At 43.3% G+C, this 15,786-nt stretch overlaps 1 protein-coding gene across 1 annotated transcript; it reads right to left on the reverse strand.

The window, feature by feature from the left end:
* Nucleotides 1-1,412: 1,412 nt before the first annotated feature.
* prpf38a (pre-mRNA processing factor 38A) lies at nt 1,413-15,786 on the reverse strand. Its single transcript, XM_061737318.1, has 10 exons — nt 15,589-15,786; nt 11,371-11,530; nt 8,042-8,163; nt 5,866-5,951; nt 5,671-5,781; nt 3,985-4,091; nt 3,866-3,898; nt 3,571-3,659; nt 1,828-1,876; nt 1,413-1,639 (listed from the first exon to the last, which is right to left on the reverse strand). The coding sequence occupies exons 1-10, from the start codon at nt 15,716-15,718 to the stop codon at nt 1,594-1,596; spliced, it is 933 nt and encodes a 310-aa protein (XP_061593302.1). The 5' UTR covers nt 15,719-15,786; the 3' UTR covers nt 1,413-1,593.

Here is a 15,786-nt window from a genome sequence, read left to right on the forward strand (position 1 = left end):
AATATATGAATTAATGTATATTATTACATGTATAGTATTACATATATTATTAATGTATTAATATAATAACATAATATACGTATATTAATATAAACATCCGTGGAATGCACGGACGCGGCTGTGACGTCAGCCGTGACGTCACGCCCAGAAAGAGACTTTTCTTTGACTTTTCTGGCCGTTATAAAACATTTTTGACGGATATAAAGTCCATGACTTAAAAATATAGAATACAAAGATTAGTAATTGCCGGGGATTACAGCTGGAGGTTCCTGTGAACAGTTTTAGAGGCTTCTCTTTTACTATTGCGGTCTATGGGAAAAAAGCTTTCTGGGCCCCATGGGATTTTTTGTTGCAGTACCGCGGCTGGACACTGGGGGGAACCGGCACACCTTCTGAGTGCGAGACCCGGGGGCTGGTCCCATTCTCCTACTCTCCCTTGTTTTCGCGTAGCTTAGGTAGCCTACGGCGTTACCTAACAGCCTTTACTCCGGCGCGATTCTTCGCGAACAACGGACAAAAAAGGGATTATGTACATTCACTGAGTGAATATTATGAAAGTAAAATATTGGTTTTTCACTAGAAATGTAATCAAAATGCATTTTTATGCAGAAACTAACTCAAAATATTGATTTTATTCACTAAAAAATAAGAAATGTCCACCATGTTTTTTTTTTTTGATTCAGTCCGCAAATGACGACGAAAAGCATTCTGGGAAATTGTCATACCCCCTCGCTCGCGAAGTCAGCATCTGAAATCCCTCGATCCGTAGGGGCTATTCTCAGCCCCTAGCCCTCGTTATGCCCCCTCCCCCTAGGTGAAAAGAGGAATTGGGACACCACTACCTTCACGGGAACACGCAAAAGTTAGGGTTAGTGAAGAAAACGAGGGCGAGGGGGAGTATTGGGACACAGCCTTGATATACTGCATGTGCATTATCCTAAAATGATAAACAGGGGGGAATGTTAGAGAGAAAATATTTACTCATGACGTGGCCTGTTTGATTGTGTCTTTTATCTATCTGCTTTTCTCACCATTCTTTGCTGCGTCATATGAACCGTGTCAAGGTCGCCTCATCTGAACCCACTGTGCGATGATGTGATCCACACCACACCCACAGCACGCCTGCTTCCTGATTTTACTCTGAAATCTACACCCTTTTCTTCTGTAAATACACACCCATTTTTTCATGTCTTTAAATAAACGTTGCTGGGAGCAGGACCGTTGTAGTTCGCTGCTCGTGCGCCTACCCGTGCATGCAAGAAAATAAGATTTCTCAGCCTCTTTCTTCTGATCCCTGTGTTTTTTTTCTCTCTAGCAACCTTAATACTATTTCCATGTAAACTCGAAGGAAAATAAATGAATTCTGAATTATTTAATTCAGAATAATTAACTCTGAATTAAAAAACATCATGTAACCGTGGCCAGTGATCTCAAGAACCGAAGCGGGTCTGGGTTTTTATTTCAAACATGTACAGGATCTGTTAACGTTAAAAAGAAAGACAGAACAGCACAGGTCCAAAGACACTTCCAGGATCCAAAACTAAATAAAAAAAGAAAAGCAGGTTGTACAAAAGAGAGCGAGTTGGAAGAAGATCAGTCGTTTCCTCGCCGGCTCTTCTTGTGGCTCTTTTTGGAGCTCCTGTGGAGGGAGAGGAAACACGGGGTCATTAAAGCCGCCACCCCCGACCCCCGACCCCGTCTGGACTCGGGGCCTGAGGCCTGAGGTCCCCCCCGGGGCCTGAGGTCCCCCCCGGGGCCTGAGGTCCCCCCGGGGCCTGAGGTCCCCCCGGGGCCTGAGGTCCCCCCCCCCGACCGGGCCTGACTCACCTCTCTGGAGACTTGGAGTGGCTGCGATGTCGGTGGCTTCTGTGGTGACCTGGTTCACAACAACAACACAGTTCAGATCAGAGGCACAGAAATGCTGATTGGGGGGGTTTCAGAAACCCCTTTACAGTTTTAACAGGACTTATAAACCAGACCGGTGACATTTAGGTCCAGTCCCAATCCCCCCCTACTCCTACTTTTCAGCCCTACCCCTAAATGTTGTAGGTTCCCGTGAGGGTAGTGGTGTCCCAATTCCTCTTTGCATGTAGGGCTAGTGGACGTAACGAGGGCTAGTGGACGTAACGAGGGCTAGTGGACGTAACGAGGGCTAGTGGACATAACGAGGGCTAGTGGACGTAACGAGGGCTAGTGGACGTAACGAGGGCTAGCGGACGTAACGAGGGCTAGCGGACGTAACGAGGGCTAGCGGACGTAACGAGGGCTAGCGGACGTAACGAGGGCTAGTGGACGTAACGAGGGCTAGTGGACGTAACGAGGGCTAGTGGACGTAACGAGGGCTAGTGGACGTAACGAGGGCTAGTGGACGTAACGAGGGCTAGTGGACGTAACGAGGGCTAGTGGACGTAACGAGGGCTAGTGGACGTAACGAGGGCTAGTGGACGTAACGAGGGCTAGTGGACGTAACGAGGGCTAGTGGACGTAACGAGGGCTAGTGGACGTAACGAGGGCTAGTGGACATAACGAGGGCTAGTGGACGTAACGAGGGCTAGTGGACGTAACGAGGGCTAGTGGACGTAACGAGGGCTAGTGGACGTAACGAGGGCTAGCGGACGTAACGAGGGCTAGCGGACGTAACGAGGGCTAGCGGACATAACGAGGGCTAGCGGACATAACGAGGGCTAGCGGACATAACGAGGGCTAGTGGACATAACGAGGGCTAGTGGACATAACGAGGGCTAGTGGACATAACGAGGGCTAGTGGACATAACGAGGGCTAGTACGCTGTAACCTACGCCGTAACCTACGCCTCAAAAATGAGGCGTTCAAAGGCCTGATTAAGGTAGCCGACCCGCGGGACGAGCTGCCCCGTCGTAAATACTCTCCCCAAAAAAGATGTTCTGGTAAAAATTCAGCAGGAGGTTTAAAGTTAATTCAGCTGTTAAAGATTTTCTACACAAACCAGCCAACCATGTCATCCCCATTCTCTCTCGACCCCCTTCCTGTCTGTATGCTTTGAATAAAAGGGCTACTAGAGCCCCCCAAAAAAAGGAGAATGTAAATAATAAGAATGAAAAAAACTGGCAAAAGATGAAGACTGACGGACAAATTGTCAGTTATTGAGTCTGACAACTACAAATCAGTCAAGATTTATGTTTTCTGACCCATTTGTGCATCGAGGACGACGGTACACCGCTATATTAGTTTTTAATAACGTGTCGGACGGATCTGAACCCAATTTTGGTCTCTTTAAATTATTATCACCCTCAGCAACATGTGTTGTCTGTTTTTATCTTTTCAATTTAAGATCGTGATACGATATTTTTTGCCATATCATCCAGCTCTAGTCCAGACCCTAGTGGTCTGTAGAGGACCTGCAGGTCTGGATCTGGACCCTAGTGGTCCGTAGAGGACCTGCAGGTCTGGATCTGGACCCTAGTGGTCTGTAGAGGACCTGCAGGTCTGGATCTGGACCCTAGTGGTCTGTAGAGGACCTGCAGGTCTGGATCTGGACCCTAGTGGTCTGTAGAGGACCTGCAGGTCTGGATCTGGTTCTGTTCCACCTACCGGGGGACTTGGACCGGTGCCGGCGGTCCCTGGACCGGCTGCGGTGTCTGCGGGGACTCTTGCTGCGATGACGGTGGCGAGGAGACGGGCTGTTAACACATAAACACACATGAGACAAACACACACACACACACACACACACACACACACACACACACACACACACACACACACACACACACACACACACACACACACACACACACACACACACACACACACACACACACACACACACACACACACACACACACACACACACACACACACACACACACACGGCGTGAACTCTGACCTCCGTCTCTCTCTCTTCGGAGATCTGCTCCTCCTGCCGAGAACAAAACAAAACGTCGTTACGTTTCATCGTCGACCGAACAAACGTCTTCATCCGTGAGAACGAGCGGAGAAACGAACCGTCGGGGCGATCGGCTGCGTCTGTAGCGCGGCGACGGCGAGCGGCGAGGTCTGTCGTTGTCACGGTAACCGCGTCTGTGAGGTTCAGGGGTCTGCATTCTCTCCGGCTGCAGAAGAAGAACAGGACAGAGCTGAAGAGGCTGCTCACCCGGACGGACCCGGACGGACCATGCCTGGGCCGGGCCGGGCCGGGTCCGGACGAGGAACTCTCCACATACAGATTGAGAGTGTATCGGTGTTTTAACGTTGTAAAACTCAGATAAAGTCAGGTAAAACCTTTCTGTTTAGTAAAGCCTATAGTTAGTGTTTAGTAAACCTCTAGCTGGTGTTGGTAAATCTCTAGGTAGTGTAAACTCTAGTGTGTTAGAGTCGCTCCTGTAGTTTCATGTGCTGGCCCCCCTTTTCTTCTCTTTTTTCTCTTTTGTCCATGGTGCAGCATCCTCTGCCGGTGGCGAAGAGCATCTCTGAATGCAAAACACCGGATCCTGCAGCGTGGGAGTGAGAGGGGCAGGGTAACGGCCCCTTTTGGGCGGGGGAGAAGGTTCGTCCGTCAAGACTCCTCTCCCTGGCCCTGCCCCTTCTCAACCTTTCCCTGACCCTGCACCCCAACCTGAGACTTGCTGATTGGGCCGGAGCTTCGGGAGCTGCGTGCTGGCCTGTGGTCCCCATCCCCGGTCATCCCGTTGCTGCTTCCACCTGCCTGCTGTGCTGCTGACGTCCCTGACTCCCCCAGTCTGGCCCTCGGCAGGAGGGTCCCCCCTTATGATCCAGGTCCTGGTCCAGGTTTCTTCCTCCTAAAGGGGAGTTTTTCTTGCCACTGTTTGGCTTAAGGCTTTTTTCTCCCACTATGGGAGTTTTTACCTGCCATTGTTTATGTAATAACTGATCGGGGTTTATGTTTATGTTCTGGATCTCTGGAAAGCGTCTGGAGACAACTTTTGTTGTATAAAACGCTATATAAATAAAATTTAATTGAATTGAATTAAGTCTTTGGTGTTTAGCCCTGTAGTATCCAAATAGTGTTCACACCTGACAGGTCCATGGGGGCGTGGCCTGACACATCACCACGCAGTACCGCTACTCCACCACTGGGGGTGCAGATTTCACCTGGATTCATTCAAGCTTGTGAAGCGTTTCGCTGGAGTTGCAGCGTATCCACCTGAGTTACGGTGGTGGTCTCGGTCTAGACCAGGTCTAAACCAGGTCTAGACCAGGTCTAGACCAGGTCTAAACCAGGTCTAAACCAGGTCTAAACCAGGTCTAAACCAGGTCTAAACCAGGTCTAAACCAGGTCTAAACCAGGTCTAGACCAGGTCTAAACCAGGTCTAGACCAGGTCTAAACCAGGTCTAAACCAGGTCTAAACCAGGTCTAAACCAGGTCTAAACCAGTATGGAAGTTTTACAATGTCCGAAAAGGTCAACAAATCTGCAGTTTGCAAGCTTTGTGCAAAGGAGAAACCCCGAGGAGGAATGTTAAAATAATTCCAACACAACGAAGCTGATAAGACATTTGAAAGTTTCTCAAGTCAAGGCCTATATAAAGAACAGGAGGTGCAGCAATTTAGATCGGCTCTCAAAATCCTGATCGGTGCATCTCTAGTCCAAACCAGGTCTAAACCTAAACCAGGTCTAAACCTGGTTTAGGTCGTTGAAGCTTCAAACTGGTGCAGGTGCATTTCCTCTACCTTCTCTTCCTCCTCGTCCTCCTCCTCGCTGCTCTCCACCTCGTCCAGATCTTCCTCCAGCGCGCTGATCCGCGGGTCCAGCATCTCCGCCTCCTCCAGGACTTGTCTCTTCTGCAACACAAACCCCCGTCAGTCGGAGGCTCTGAAAGCATGGAGGTTTCATTTTAAGGGACGGGGCAGGTGAGGTCTGCGTACCTGGAGTCGGGGCAGGATGATGTCACAGACTCTCTCTCCGTGGAGAAGCTCGTCGATGAACTCGTCCACGTGCATCAGCTCGAACTCTGGAACAGAGCAGAGAAGAGTTTCACACAGAAGCAGCTGAACCGGCCTCAGCCCCCACACCCGTCTGGGAGGCTGCAGATGCATGCTGGGAAAACTCGTTCATTCGTTCGTTTATTTTAAACGTGTATAAAAAACAAGAAACAAAGATAAGAAAACAAATCCAGGTTACATTCCACCTAGGGCTGGGCGATATGGACCAAAAGTCATATCTCAATATTTTCTAGCTGAATGTTGATACTCTATATATATCTCGATATTTTTTTTGTGCCATAATTTGGGTTTCCCCCAAAGCATTATAGCATAGCATCTCTGTTAGCATCTCTGTTAGCATCTCTGTTAGCATCTCTGTTAGCTTCATTTTTTCTGAGGCAAACCCTTAAAAAAACAGTCAGTTTTAATACAAAGCCTCGTGCCAAATGTCACACAGGTTCCTTTATTAACAGAGGTAAAATAAATAAACTGCCTGCATATGGAGAATAAAAATGTTTCTTGAATAAAATAAAACAAATATCCCTTTCCTGTATAACAATTAAATTAAAATACACTGTGCAATTAATACAATGTAGACAGTAACAGGCAGACTTTTCCACTGAGGTTGACAGTTGTGCAAATAACAAAACATTTGTGCAAATCTCAAATAAAACATTCAAGTCAATTTGTCACCAAATAAGCTATATCTAAATAAAAAAAAAAAAAATTTTCAAAAAATTTCAATTTTTTTTTTTTTTAAATCGATATAAACGATATTGTCTCGTACCATATCGCGTTTGAAAATATATCGATATATATTAAAATCTCGATATATATCGCCCAGCCCTAATTCCACCACATAAAGAAAAAAACCAACATCAAAACACATATTTCAAGTTACCTGTTTGAAAAGGAGTGGGAGGAAGAATAAACTTATTTAATCCCACCCCCTTTCCACAACTAAACAGACATATGTATTTTTTTAATACTATAAACTAATTTGTATAAATATATATAATTTTTACAAAAATAACCTGTTTAATACAAGATGTAAGCTCTATCATGAATATAATATAACTATGATATAAATATAATACGTATATCTAAGTATATAAACATACAAAGACAACATGACAGAATAGCAGAACACAAACAGCTGCTGATCTTTAAACCCAGTCTTCACTTTTATACCTCAAATAAACCCTTTCTTTATATTTATTCTTAAATTGTTTTATGTTTTTACATTCTTTTAACTCCAAATTCAAACCATTCCACAGTTTAATTCCACAAACTGATACACAAAAAGCACAAATAAAGATTTGACGTTTAGGTTTCCCCTTAAATTATAACCCCCTTCCCTCCCAAGGAATCATTTCTGAATGTTATCCGGTAGTGAATGATTTTTTGTTTTAAACATAACTTGTGCAGATTGAAATGCCACTAGATCCATGAGTTTTAGTACTTTAGACTAAGAATAGTGAGTTAGTGTGATCTCCATATCCAGCCTTATGAATGTATCGTAGTTCTCTCTTTTGAAGTTTGAGTAATGAGTGGAACCTGGTTTTATAGTTATTGCCCCAATTTTTTCAGTGAGAAAAACAGCATTAAGAACTAATAAGGAGCTGTCAGGCCAGATCATTGTTTAGGTAACTCCAGGTGGGGGATTATAAGACGACCTTTTGAGAGGAATCCTGGTGCTTTTATGAAGATTATTTTAGTTTTATGACCGTTTCCACATGAATCCACAGACTGATGAATTCAAACCCTGAAACGCCTCTAGGTGGCACCATAGCCGTTCGTCTGATGACTAAACTAGTCTTTCCAGCCAATATACTTTTTATGTACAAACTGTGTCTGGAAACCTAGAATGAGTCTATTTGTAAGTCTGTTTCCAATCACTCGCTGCCGTAACGAGGGAATCCCCCCCACTGGGATCAATAACAGTCTGGTCACTATTAATCAGGCTTGAACTCCTTTGGGACTAGTGTTGTTTTAGTCTAGTCTTTGGGTCAAGCTATCATTTTAGTTTTTATTAGTTTTGAGGCGCTGTGACGGGGTCAAACTCCGGGGGTTTTTGGGTCAAACTCGGGGATTGTGTGTAACTCCAGAGGTTCCTCACCTCCGTTCCGGTTCTGGCTCTTGATCTTCCGATAGTCGTTGTAAAGCGGCTCCAGGTATTTGTAGCAGTCCGTGGCCGTGCCGGTCAGACGCATGTACATGGCTCCCAGCAGACGCACGTATCTGGGAATCACAGGAATCAGAGGAACCAGAGGAGTCAGAGGAATCAGAGGAGCCGTCAGAAACCACTGCTGCCTCCACGGCTGATCCAAGCAGCTCATTATAGGCACATCGTCAACGGCAACCAGGCATCAGGACGCTCATTTACATACAAAAGCATGCACGCGTGCACCCATACATGGATATGTATGCGTGTATGTATGGGTGCGTGCATGCATGCATACTTTTATTGATCCTCAAAACTGATAATAATAAAAAATAATATAGGAGGTTTCAGCAGCAAGTATGAGCCAAACAATGACTCAAATTAACAAATAAAGTAGCAAACAAAACATACAGATCAAATACAAAATAATCATAACGAAAATAAAAAATAAAATCTGTATAAAAGTATTCAGTTTATCCATAATGGTCATCGGCTTATCGATGATAGTGATCCACTCATCCATAATGGTGATCGGTTCATAGAGGATCATGATCAACTTAATGATTCTGGTTCAGCAGAACTATTTCATAACAACATTCTTTATTGACTTTGAATATCTCATCATCTACAGCTGTGATATCATGTAAAAGATATATGTGAACATGACGGACTTGAAACGGGAAAACAGGGCTGTGGTCAGAAGAAGAAGAAAGAAAAAAGACATTTTCCCTTAGTAATCCCACAATGGGGACATTCTTTCTCTGCATTTAACCCATTTTCTAGTTGAACTAGAAGTGGTCTGCCATGCATTGGCACGGCGCTGGGTGGATCATCCTTTGACCTCTGGGTTATCGGCCCAATCACGACATGACACGATTTTGAGAAACCACGGATGTGGCGTCCTCCAGACTAAAGAGGAACAGACCGACGTGTTATGATGATGCATCCCTGACAGGGCGGCGGGGGTCACATCTGGACAGGAAACATCAGTTCTGGACGGTAAATACAGGTCAGTTTCTCAGGAAACGCTTCGCATCTTTCAGCAACACGACGCTAAAGCACATGCTGCATGTCTGACGGAGGTGTGACGTCGTAGCAGAAGAGTCCAGGCGCTGAACCTTTCTCCAGCTGAAAACATCTGGAGCACGTGACGGGTAAAACGGGACAAAGATGAGCTGCTCGGTGGTGCAATGGGCAAGCGGCTCATATACTGAGGCTACAGTCCTCCTGCAGCGGTCGCAGGTTCGAATCCCTGCCTGCGCACCTTTGCTGCGTGTCATCCCCATTCTCTCTCTCTAACCCCTTCCTGTCTGCAACTTGAATAAAGGGCCACTAGAGCCCAAAAAAAACAAAAACGGGACAAGGATGAGCCAGAAGGTTGAGCACCTCCAGTCCTGGATCAGATAAGTCCTGGACTCTCCTAGAACTCCTCCAACCAGACGTGCTGATTATCTGCCCTTTACTGCAACTCCACTTCCGCCTGTTTGCTTCTACCAGGGGGAGAATGTTTGCCGGCTCCATTCCCAGGTTTGCTTTTGGCACTTTTCCACTAGTACCTACTCAGCCCGACTCGCTACGCCTCGTCTCGACCTTGTTTGTTTTCAACACCCAGAGCAGAAGTAGGAGGTTGGAGAAGCTGCTGTGACGTATTTGATTGTGTATCTAAAGGAAGAAGACAACAACACTAAAGATGTAGAACCTGGAGGAGATGATAGATAAAGATGGAGAACCTGGAGGAGATGATAGATAAAGATGTAGAACCTGGAGGAGATGATAGATAAAGATGTAGAACCTGGAGGAGATGATAGATAAAGATGTAGAACCTGGAGGAGATGATAGATAAAGATGGAGGAGATGATAGATAAAGATGGAGAACCTGGAGGAGATGATAGATAAAGATGTAGAACCTGGAGGAGATGATAGATAAAGATGGAGGAGATGATAGATAAAGATGGAGAACCTGGAGGAGATGATAGATAAAGATGGAGGAGATGATAGATAAAGATGGAGAACCTGGAGGAGATGATAGATAAAGATGGAGGAGATGATAGATAAAGATGTAGAACCTGGAGGAGATGATAGATAAAGATGTAGAACCTGGAGGAGATGATAGATAAAGATGTAGAACCTGGAGGAGATGATAGATAAAGATGGAGGAGATGATAGATAAAGATGTAAAACCTGGAGGAGATGATAGATAAAGATGGAGGAGATGATAGATAAAGATGTAGAACCTGGAGGAGATGATAGATAAAGATGTAGAACCTGGAGGAGATGATAGATAAAGATGTAGAACCTGGAGGAGATGATAGATAAAGATGGAGAACCTGGAGGAGATGATAGATAAAGATGGAGGAGATGATAGATAAAGATGGAGGAGATGATAGATAAAGATGTAAAACCTGGAGGAGATGATAGATAAAGATGTAGAACCTGGAGGAGATGATAGATAAAGATGTAAAACCTGGAGGAGATGATAGATAAAGATGTAGAACCTGGAGGAGATGATAGATAAAGATGGAGGAGATGATAGATAAAGATGTAGAACCTGGAGGAGATGATAGATAAAGATGGAGAACCTGGAGGAGATGATAGATAAAGATGGAGGAGATGATAGATAAAGATGTAGAACCTGGAGGAGATGATAGATAAAGATGGAGAACCTGGAGGAGATGATAAATGTGCTGCTGGGTCTGTGGCTTGTGTTTGAAGTTATTCACAATACCATAATAATAGTTATAATAATACAATTGAATTAAGTGGGTAGAGTATTGGTCCTCCAAGGAAGCTAGGAAAGCTTATAGGTGGGGGCCCATAGTTTGTTCCATATCAAATTAAAAAATGAGAGAAAAAGAGAGAGAGAAGCTTCAAGCGGCGACGCTTTTTGTTTGTTCGTCTCTGCGCTGCTGAAAAGTTTGTTGGTATCTGAGCAGCTATGAAGAGACAGAGCTCCTGGTAGATCTGGTGGTTCCTTATCTCCGTCTAGATCTTTTTAATTCTCTCCTCAGCACCAGGTTTATGAACATCTGACCCTCAGAGTTGGATCAGAAACAGACTTCTGCTGCCGTAGCTAGTGGAATAAAATGAAGAAGCCGTGAGCCGCTCTTTCACTGATTTCTGCCTCCTGATTCAAACGTCTGACGGCCCCTGTAGTGGCCTGTAGTTTGATGACATCAGATACAGCCGACTCAGCCGCTTAGAACCTCGGCAGAATAGATACAGAAAAAGTCTCTACTCTGCACGCCTCCACCCACCTCCACCCCTAGTGGAGAAGCGCAACTCACTTGAAATCCTCGTTTTTGATGAACTCCACGATGATGTCCTTCTCCGGCTGGATCTGCAGCATCTTCAGCGTGAGGCAGAGGAACGGCGTGGGCTTGATGTTTCCTCCGTAGACGCCTCCCACGAACTTCAGCTCCATGGCCTTGTCCACCACCAGCTCAGCTGCCGACGACAAAACACACACAAACTTCAGTATCGCCGCGGCAACCCTCTGCTAGTGATGGGACGAGCGGCACTGGTGCATCAGCACTGTGCCGAGAGCTCAAGAGGGAAACCTCGTATCGGTGCGTGTATTGCTTTAAGAAAAAGTCACGTGACCGATACAGGAACTGTATCGTTTGGATTTGCCGCGCCAAAGTGTGTTTATAAGCAAACAAACTGTATCAACATGTCGTGGGTTTGTTGGATGGAGTTTTGCTTTATTAGATAGATAGATAGATAGATAGATAGATAGATAGATAGATAGATAGATAGATAGATAGATAGATAGATAGATAGATAGATAGATAGATAGATAGATAGATAGATAGATAGATAGACTTTATTAATAGACTCAGGGTCCATTTACTCATTCACTTATTATGGATCGTTCTCGTTGGTTTCCCTCGGTGTGGAATAATTTTGATCTGGTGACGCCAAACAAGGTAAATCTTTTTCTCCTTTATATACTATTTATTACGGTGACGCATTGCACTCACTTTATCAGTTTATCAAGTGAATGACCTGTTATACATATGATAGTCAGTTAAAGAGCCTTACAGTTGCTTTATTCATGTTATCATGTAAATATGAGACTGATCCTGATCTCGTAATCATGAGATAAGGTGTCTATTTTTTTTAACAAGTGAAGTTTCTGGTAAGAGGTTTGAATTTTTTTTTAGATAAATTAACTTTTTATGTTATTGTATTTTCCAAGGCTGGGGAGCTGGTGTGCAAGAGAAGAAATCGCCTTGGAGCAAAGACACTCCAAAAACTTTTGTTTCTGAATAAAAATTCATGAACTAATCAGTTTTTTGTCTTTTATTTCATATGATTTAAGATAAGATAAGATAATCCTTTAATAGTCCCACGGAGGGGAAATCTGCAGTTTACAGCAGCAAAGGGGATATGGCAAAAAACAAGAGGCATCAATAGAAATAGTAATCACACATTAATAACACATTATAAACAGTAAACTGGTATATGATGGTCCTTCATGGGGTGGGAGTCCTTCATCATGGATGACAGCTTAGCAATCATCCTCCTCTCTCCCACCACCTGCACTGTGTCCAGAGTCCATGTCCATTTAACAGTTAAGTTGACAATGTGCACATAAGTTAAAAAATTGTAACTCTGAATTTTTACTCTAATTTGCTATATTTTACATACCAAATCAGTTTTAGCATTTACACAAACAATGAATTTCTTTACCTGCAATGATTTTATAACTACTGCAGGGGTCGCTATTGGGTGACCAACACAGTATCAATACAGTGCCGACACAGTTTGTTTAGTGTGTCAATACACTCCTTGAGGTATCATCGTCCCATCACTACCCTCTGCAGACCATAACATCATTCTTGACAATTCGACTTTTTTCTTGAAATTTTGGACTTTTTTCTCGAAGTTCATAATGAAAAAAAAAGATCTTCCCCCGGTTATGACTAATATAGAAATATGCAGCATGTGTTTCTTCATTCTAAGGCTTATACAAGACTTTTCATTTTTTGCGGCTCCAGACATATTTGTTTTTTTGGTCCAATATGGCTCTAAAACATTTCTGGTTGCCGACCGCTGGTCTTGACTGTCAACTATGATGTCAAATTATTCGGGTTATTCTCAGGAGAACAAGCCATGAAGGTTGGGGTCGTAGTACCAGCAAGAACTTTAATCTACTTTCACCCCTGGTTATTCTACTGTAAAGTCGGACTGTGGTTCCAGACATACCTGCCAACACTCCCGATTTATGCGGGAGTCTCCCGATTTTCAACCATTTCTCCCCCCCTGCTCCCGATTTGTAATTTCTCCCGCTTATCTCCCGATTTTAAAGTGAAATGAGTCAATGGTGTCATATATATGATAGAAAAAAAACAGGCTCGATTCAAATTACCGTAACTCCTCGCCAGTTTATTCTAGACAAGAAATTTCAACGGAATATTAAAGCCAAGGTTGCCAAGTTGCGCTTTCCAGCCATATACTGTACAACACTTTACGGTAACGTGATACATAGAGAATAGACGGAGAAGAAAAAAGAGTAGATATATATATTAGGGCTGCACGATTAATCGTTAAAAAAATCGCGATCTCGATTCATGCTTGAACGCGATCTCATTTCCAAATGACGACGATTTAAAAAAAAAAAAAAAAAAATATTTTTATTTTTTTAAAGATGGCTGCATAAAAAAGGACTAGGCCTATGTTCTAGGTTGTTGTAGTCCTGTCATGGTCAACTATCATGTTGTCATGTTTGTTATATTTTGTTAATGATTGTGCATTACATTTGGAGAAACATCTACCTTTCTCATCACCTGACACATATTGCACATAAATATTGTTAAAATTGTAATTGTTAAAATTATTTAAAGACAAGAGAGATGTTTATTGTTTTTATGTTCAATGTCAGCTGTTACAGCAAAAAGCAGCCAGAGGAATAATTTGTTGCCTCAGAACTACAGGATCTGTTACAAGTCCCCTTTCTGAAAGGGTGTTCAACTCAGGGAGGAACAAATATTGTTCAAAATTGTTATTATTGTTTAAATTATTTAAAGACAAGAGAGATGTTTATTGTTTTTATGTTCAATGTCAGCTGTTACAAAGTTGATGCCAGTCTTTTATCAGGCACCATCATATTTTTTGTAACGTTTACCTTTTGTATCGGCAGCTTCTTAATAGCAGCAAAAGGCAATGGGGGGTTCATCCCAGCCAGAGGAATAATTTGTTGCCTCAGAACTACAGGATCTGTTACAAGTCCCCTTTCTGAAAGGGTGTTCAACTCAGGGAGGAACAAATATTGTTCAAAATTGTTATTATTGTTTAAATTATTCAAAGGTTTGTGTAAAGAAGACAAGAGATGTTTATTGTTATTATATTTTTGTTCAGCTGTTGCAAAGTTAAAGTAATAAGTGCAATAAATTTTATATTGGAAAAAAATCGTGAGAGAATCGTGATCTCAATTCTAAGCAAAAAAAATCGTGATTCTCATTTTGTCCAGAATCGTGCAGCCCTAATATATATATATTTTTGCGGTATTTCAGTATAGTATAGGAGTATATTTTGTAGGTTTTATTAGTTAATCTAGTTTGTCCAATCTTTATCTGTGTTTAGTTTAGTTTAGTGTTTTGTGTGCGCCATGTCCAGATGGAAGAAAGAGCGTCCCTCCGAAGCGGTACTTTGATTCAGAGGATGAGCAACCATGCAGAGGTTAGTAAACTCTTTTCAGTACATATAGAGTGGATATTGACCATAGCTAAAACGATAACTTCCAACTTCCTTGAAATAATACTTATCATTCTTTTTTATTGTGTCCCAGTAGGAGTTACTATATAACACTAAATACAGAGTTGGATAGATACTAGGCTACTATTGCTTTTTATGCTTCTGCATTGTATTGCTGAAGCTCTCAAACTGAATTTACTTGGTAACCCCCCATTATATACCTTTCTGCTCAATATGATGTGCAGTAATTATTTTATTTTCATCTAAAAGAGATTGTTATATATCACATATCATATCTTATGTCTATATTTTCAGGGTTTGTCCTGCAGCAGTGGACACCCAGCCTATGGAGGAAGCAAAGTCCCAAGTCCCCCAAATTCCACCTGAGAACCCTGACAGCAACCTTATCAGCAGATAACAAAAACAAGTCCACCTCTGGTTCTGGTATAAGCCAAAATGGCACAGGGGCCTGGTTCCAGAGTTTGGGGTCAACAGAACTTTTCAGAGCGGAAATGACGCGTGAACGTGTGTTTTTGTTTGTATTTAAGACGTTTCGTCTGTTTGTTCAACAAAGACCGGTTTAAATCAGCTCCAGACTGAAACCCAAACAGCGCCCAGTTATTTATTATCTTAAAGAACCAGTTTGGTCGAGATTCAGACTTTTAAATTTTAAATTAATTGCATTTCCAACCGGGACCAACGTTATCTCAGCGGCTAATTTATGGTTCTGCGTCACATCGACGCAGTAACCTACGGCGTAGGTCTGCGTCGCTATAACGCAGAACCATAAACAGCCTAACACCTACCCGTCAGGCCGAAACACTCCTCCTTCCAGTACTTGGACTCGTAGATTCTGGTCCGGATGATTTTCTCCACCAGGTACTGGGGGTTGGTTCCGTGGATGCTGTTGGCATCTTTCACGGTCCTGTTCGCCATCAGAACCGAGCTTAGAGGCACCAGACCCGGCTAATGTGGCTAATGTGGTTAGCGTGGACGCTGGAGCC

This window comes from Cololabis saira, chromosome 13 (genome assembly GCF_033807715.1).
Source record: "Cololabis saira isolate AMF1-May2022 chromosome 13, fColSai1.1, whole genome shotgun sequence".
Classification (NCBI taxonomy): Eukaryota; Metazoa; Chordata; class Actinopteri; order Beloniformes; family Belonidae; genus Cololabis; species Cololabis saira.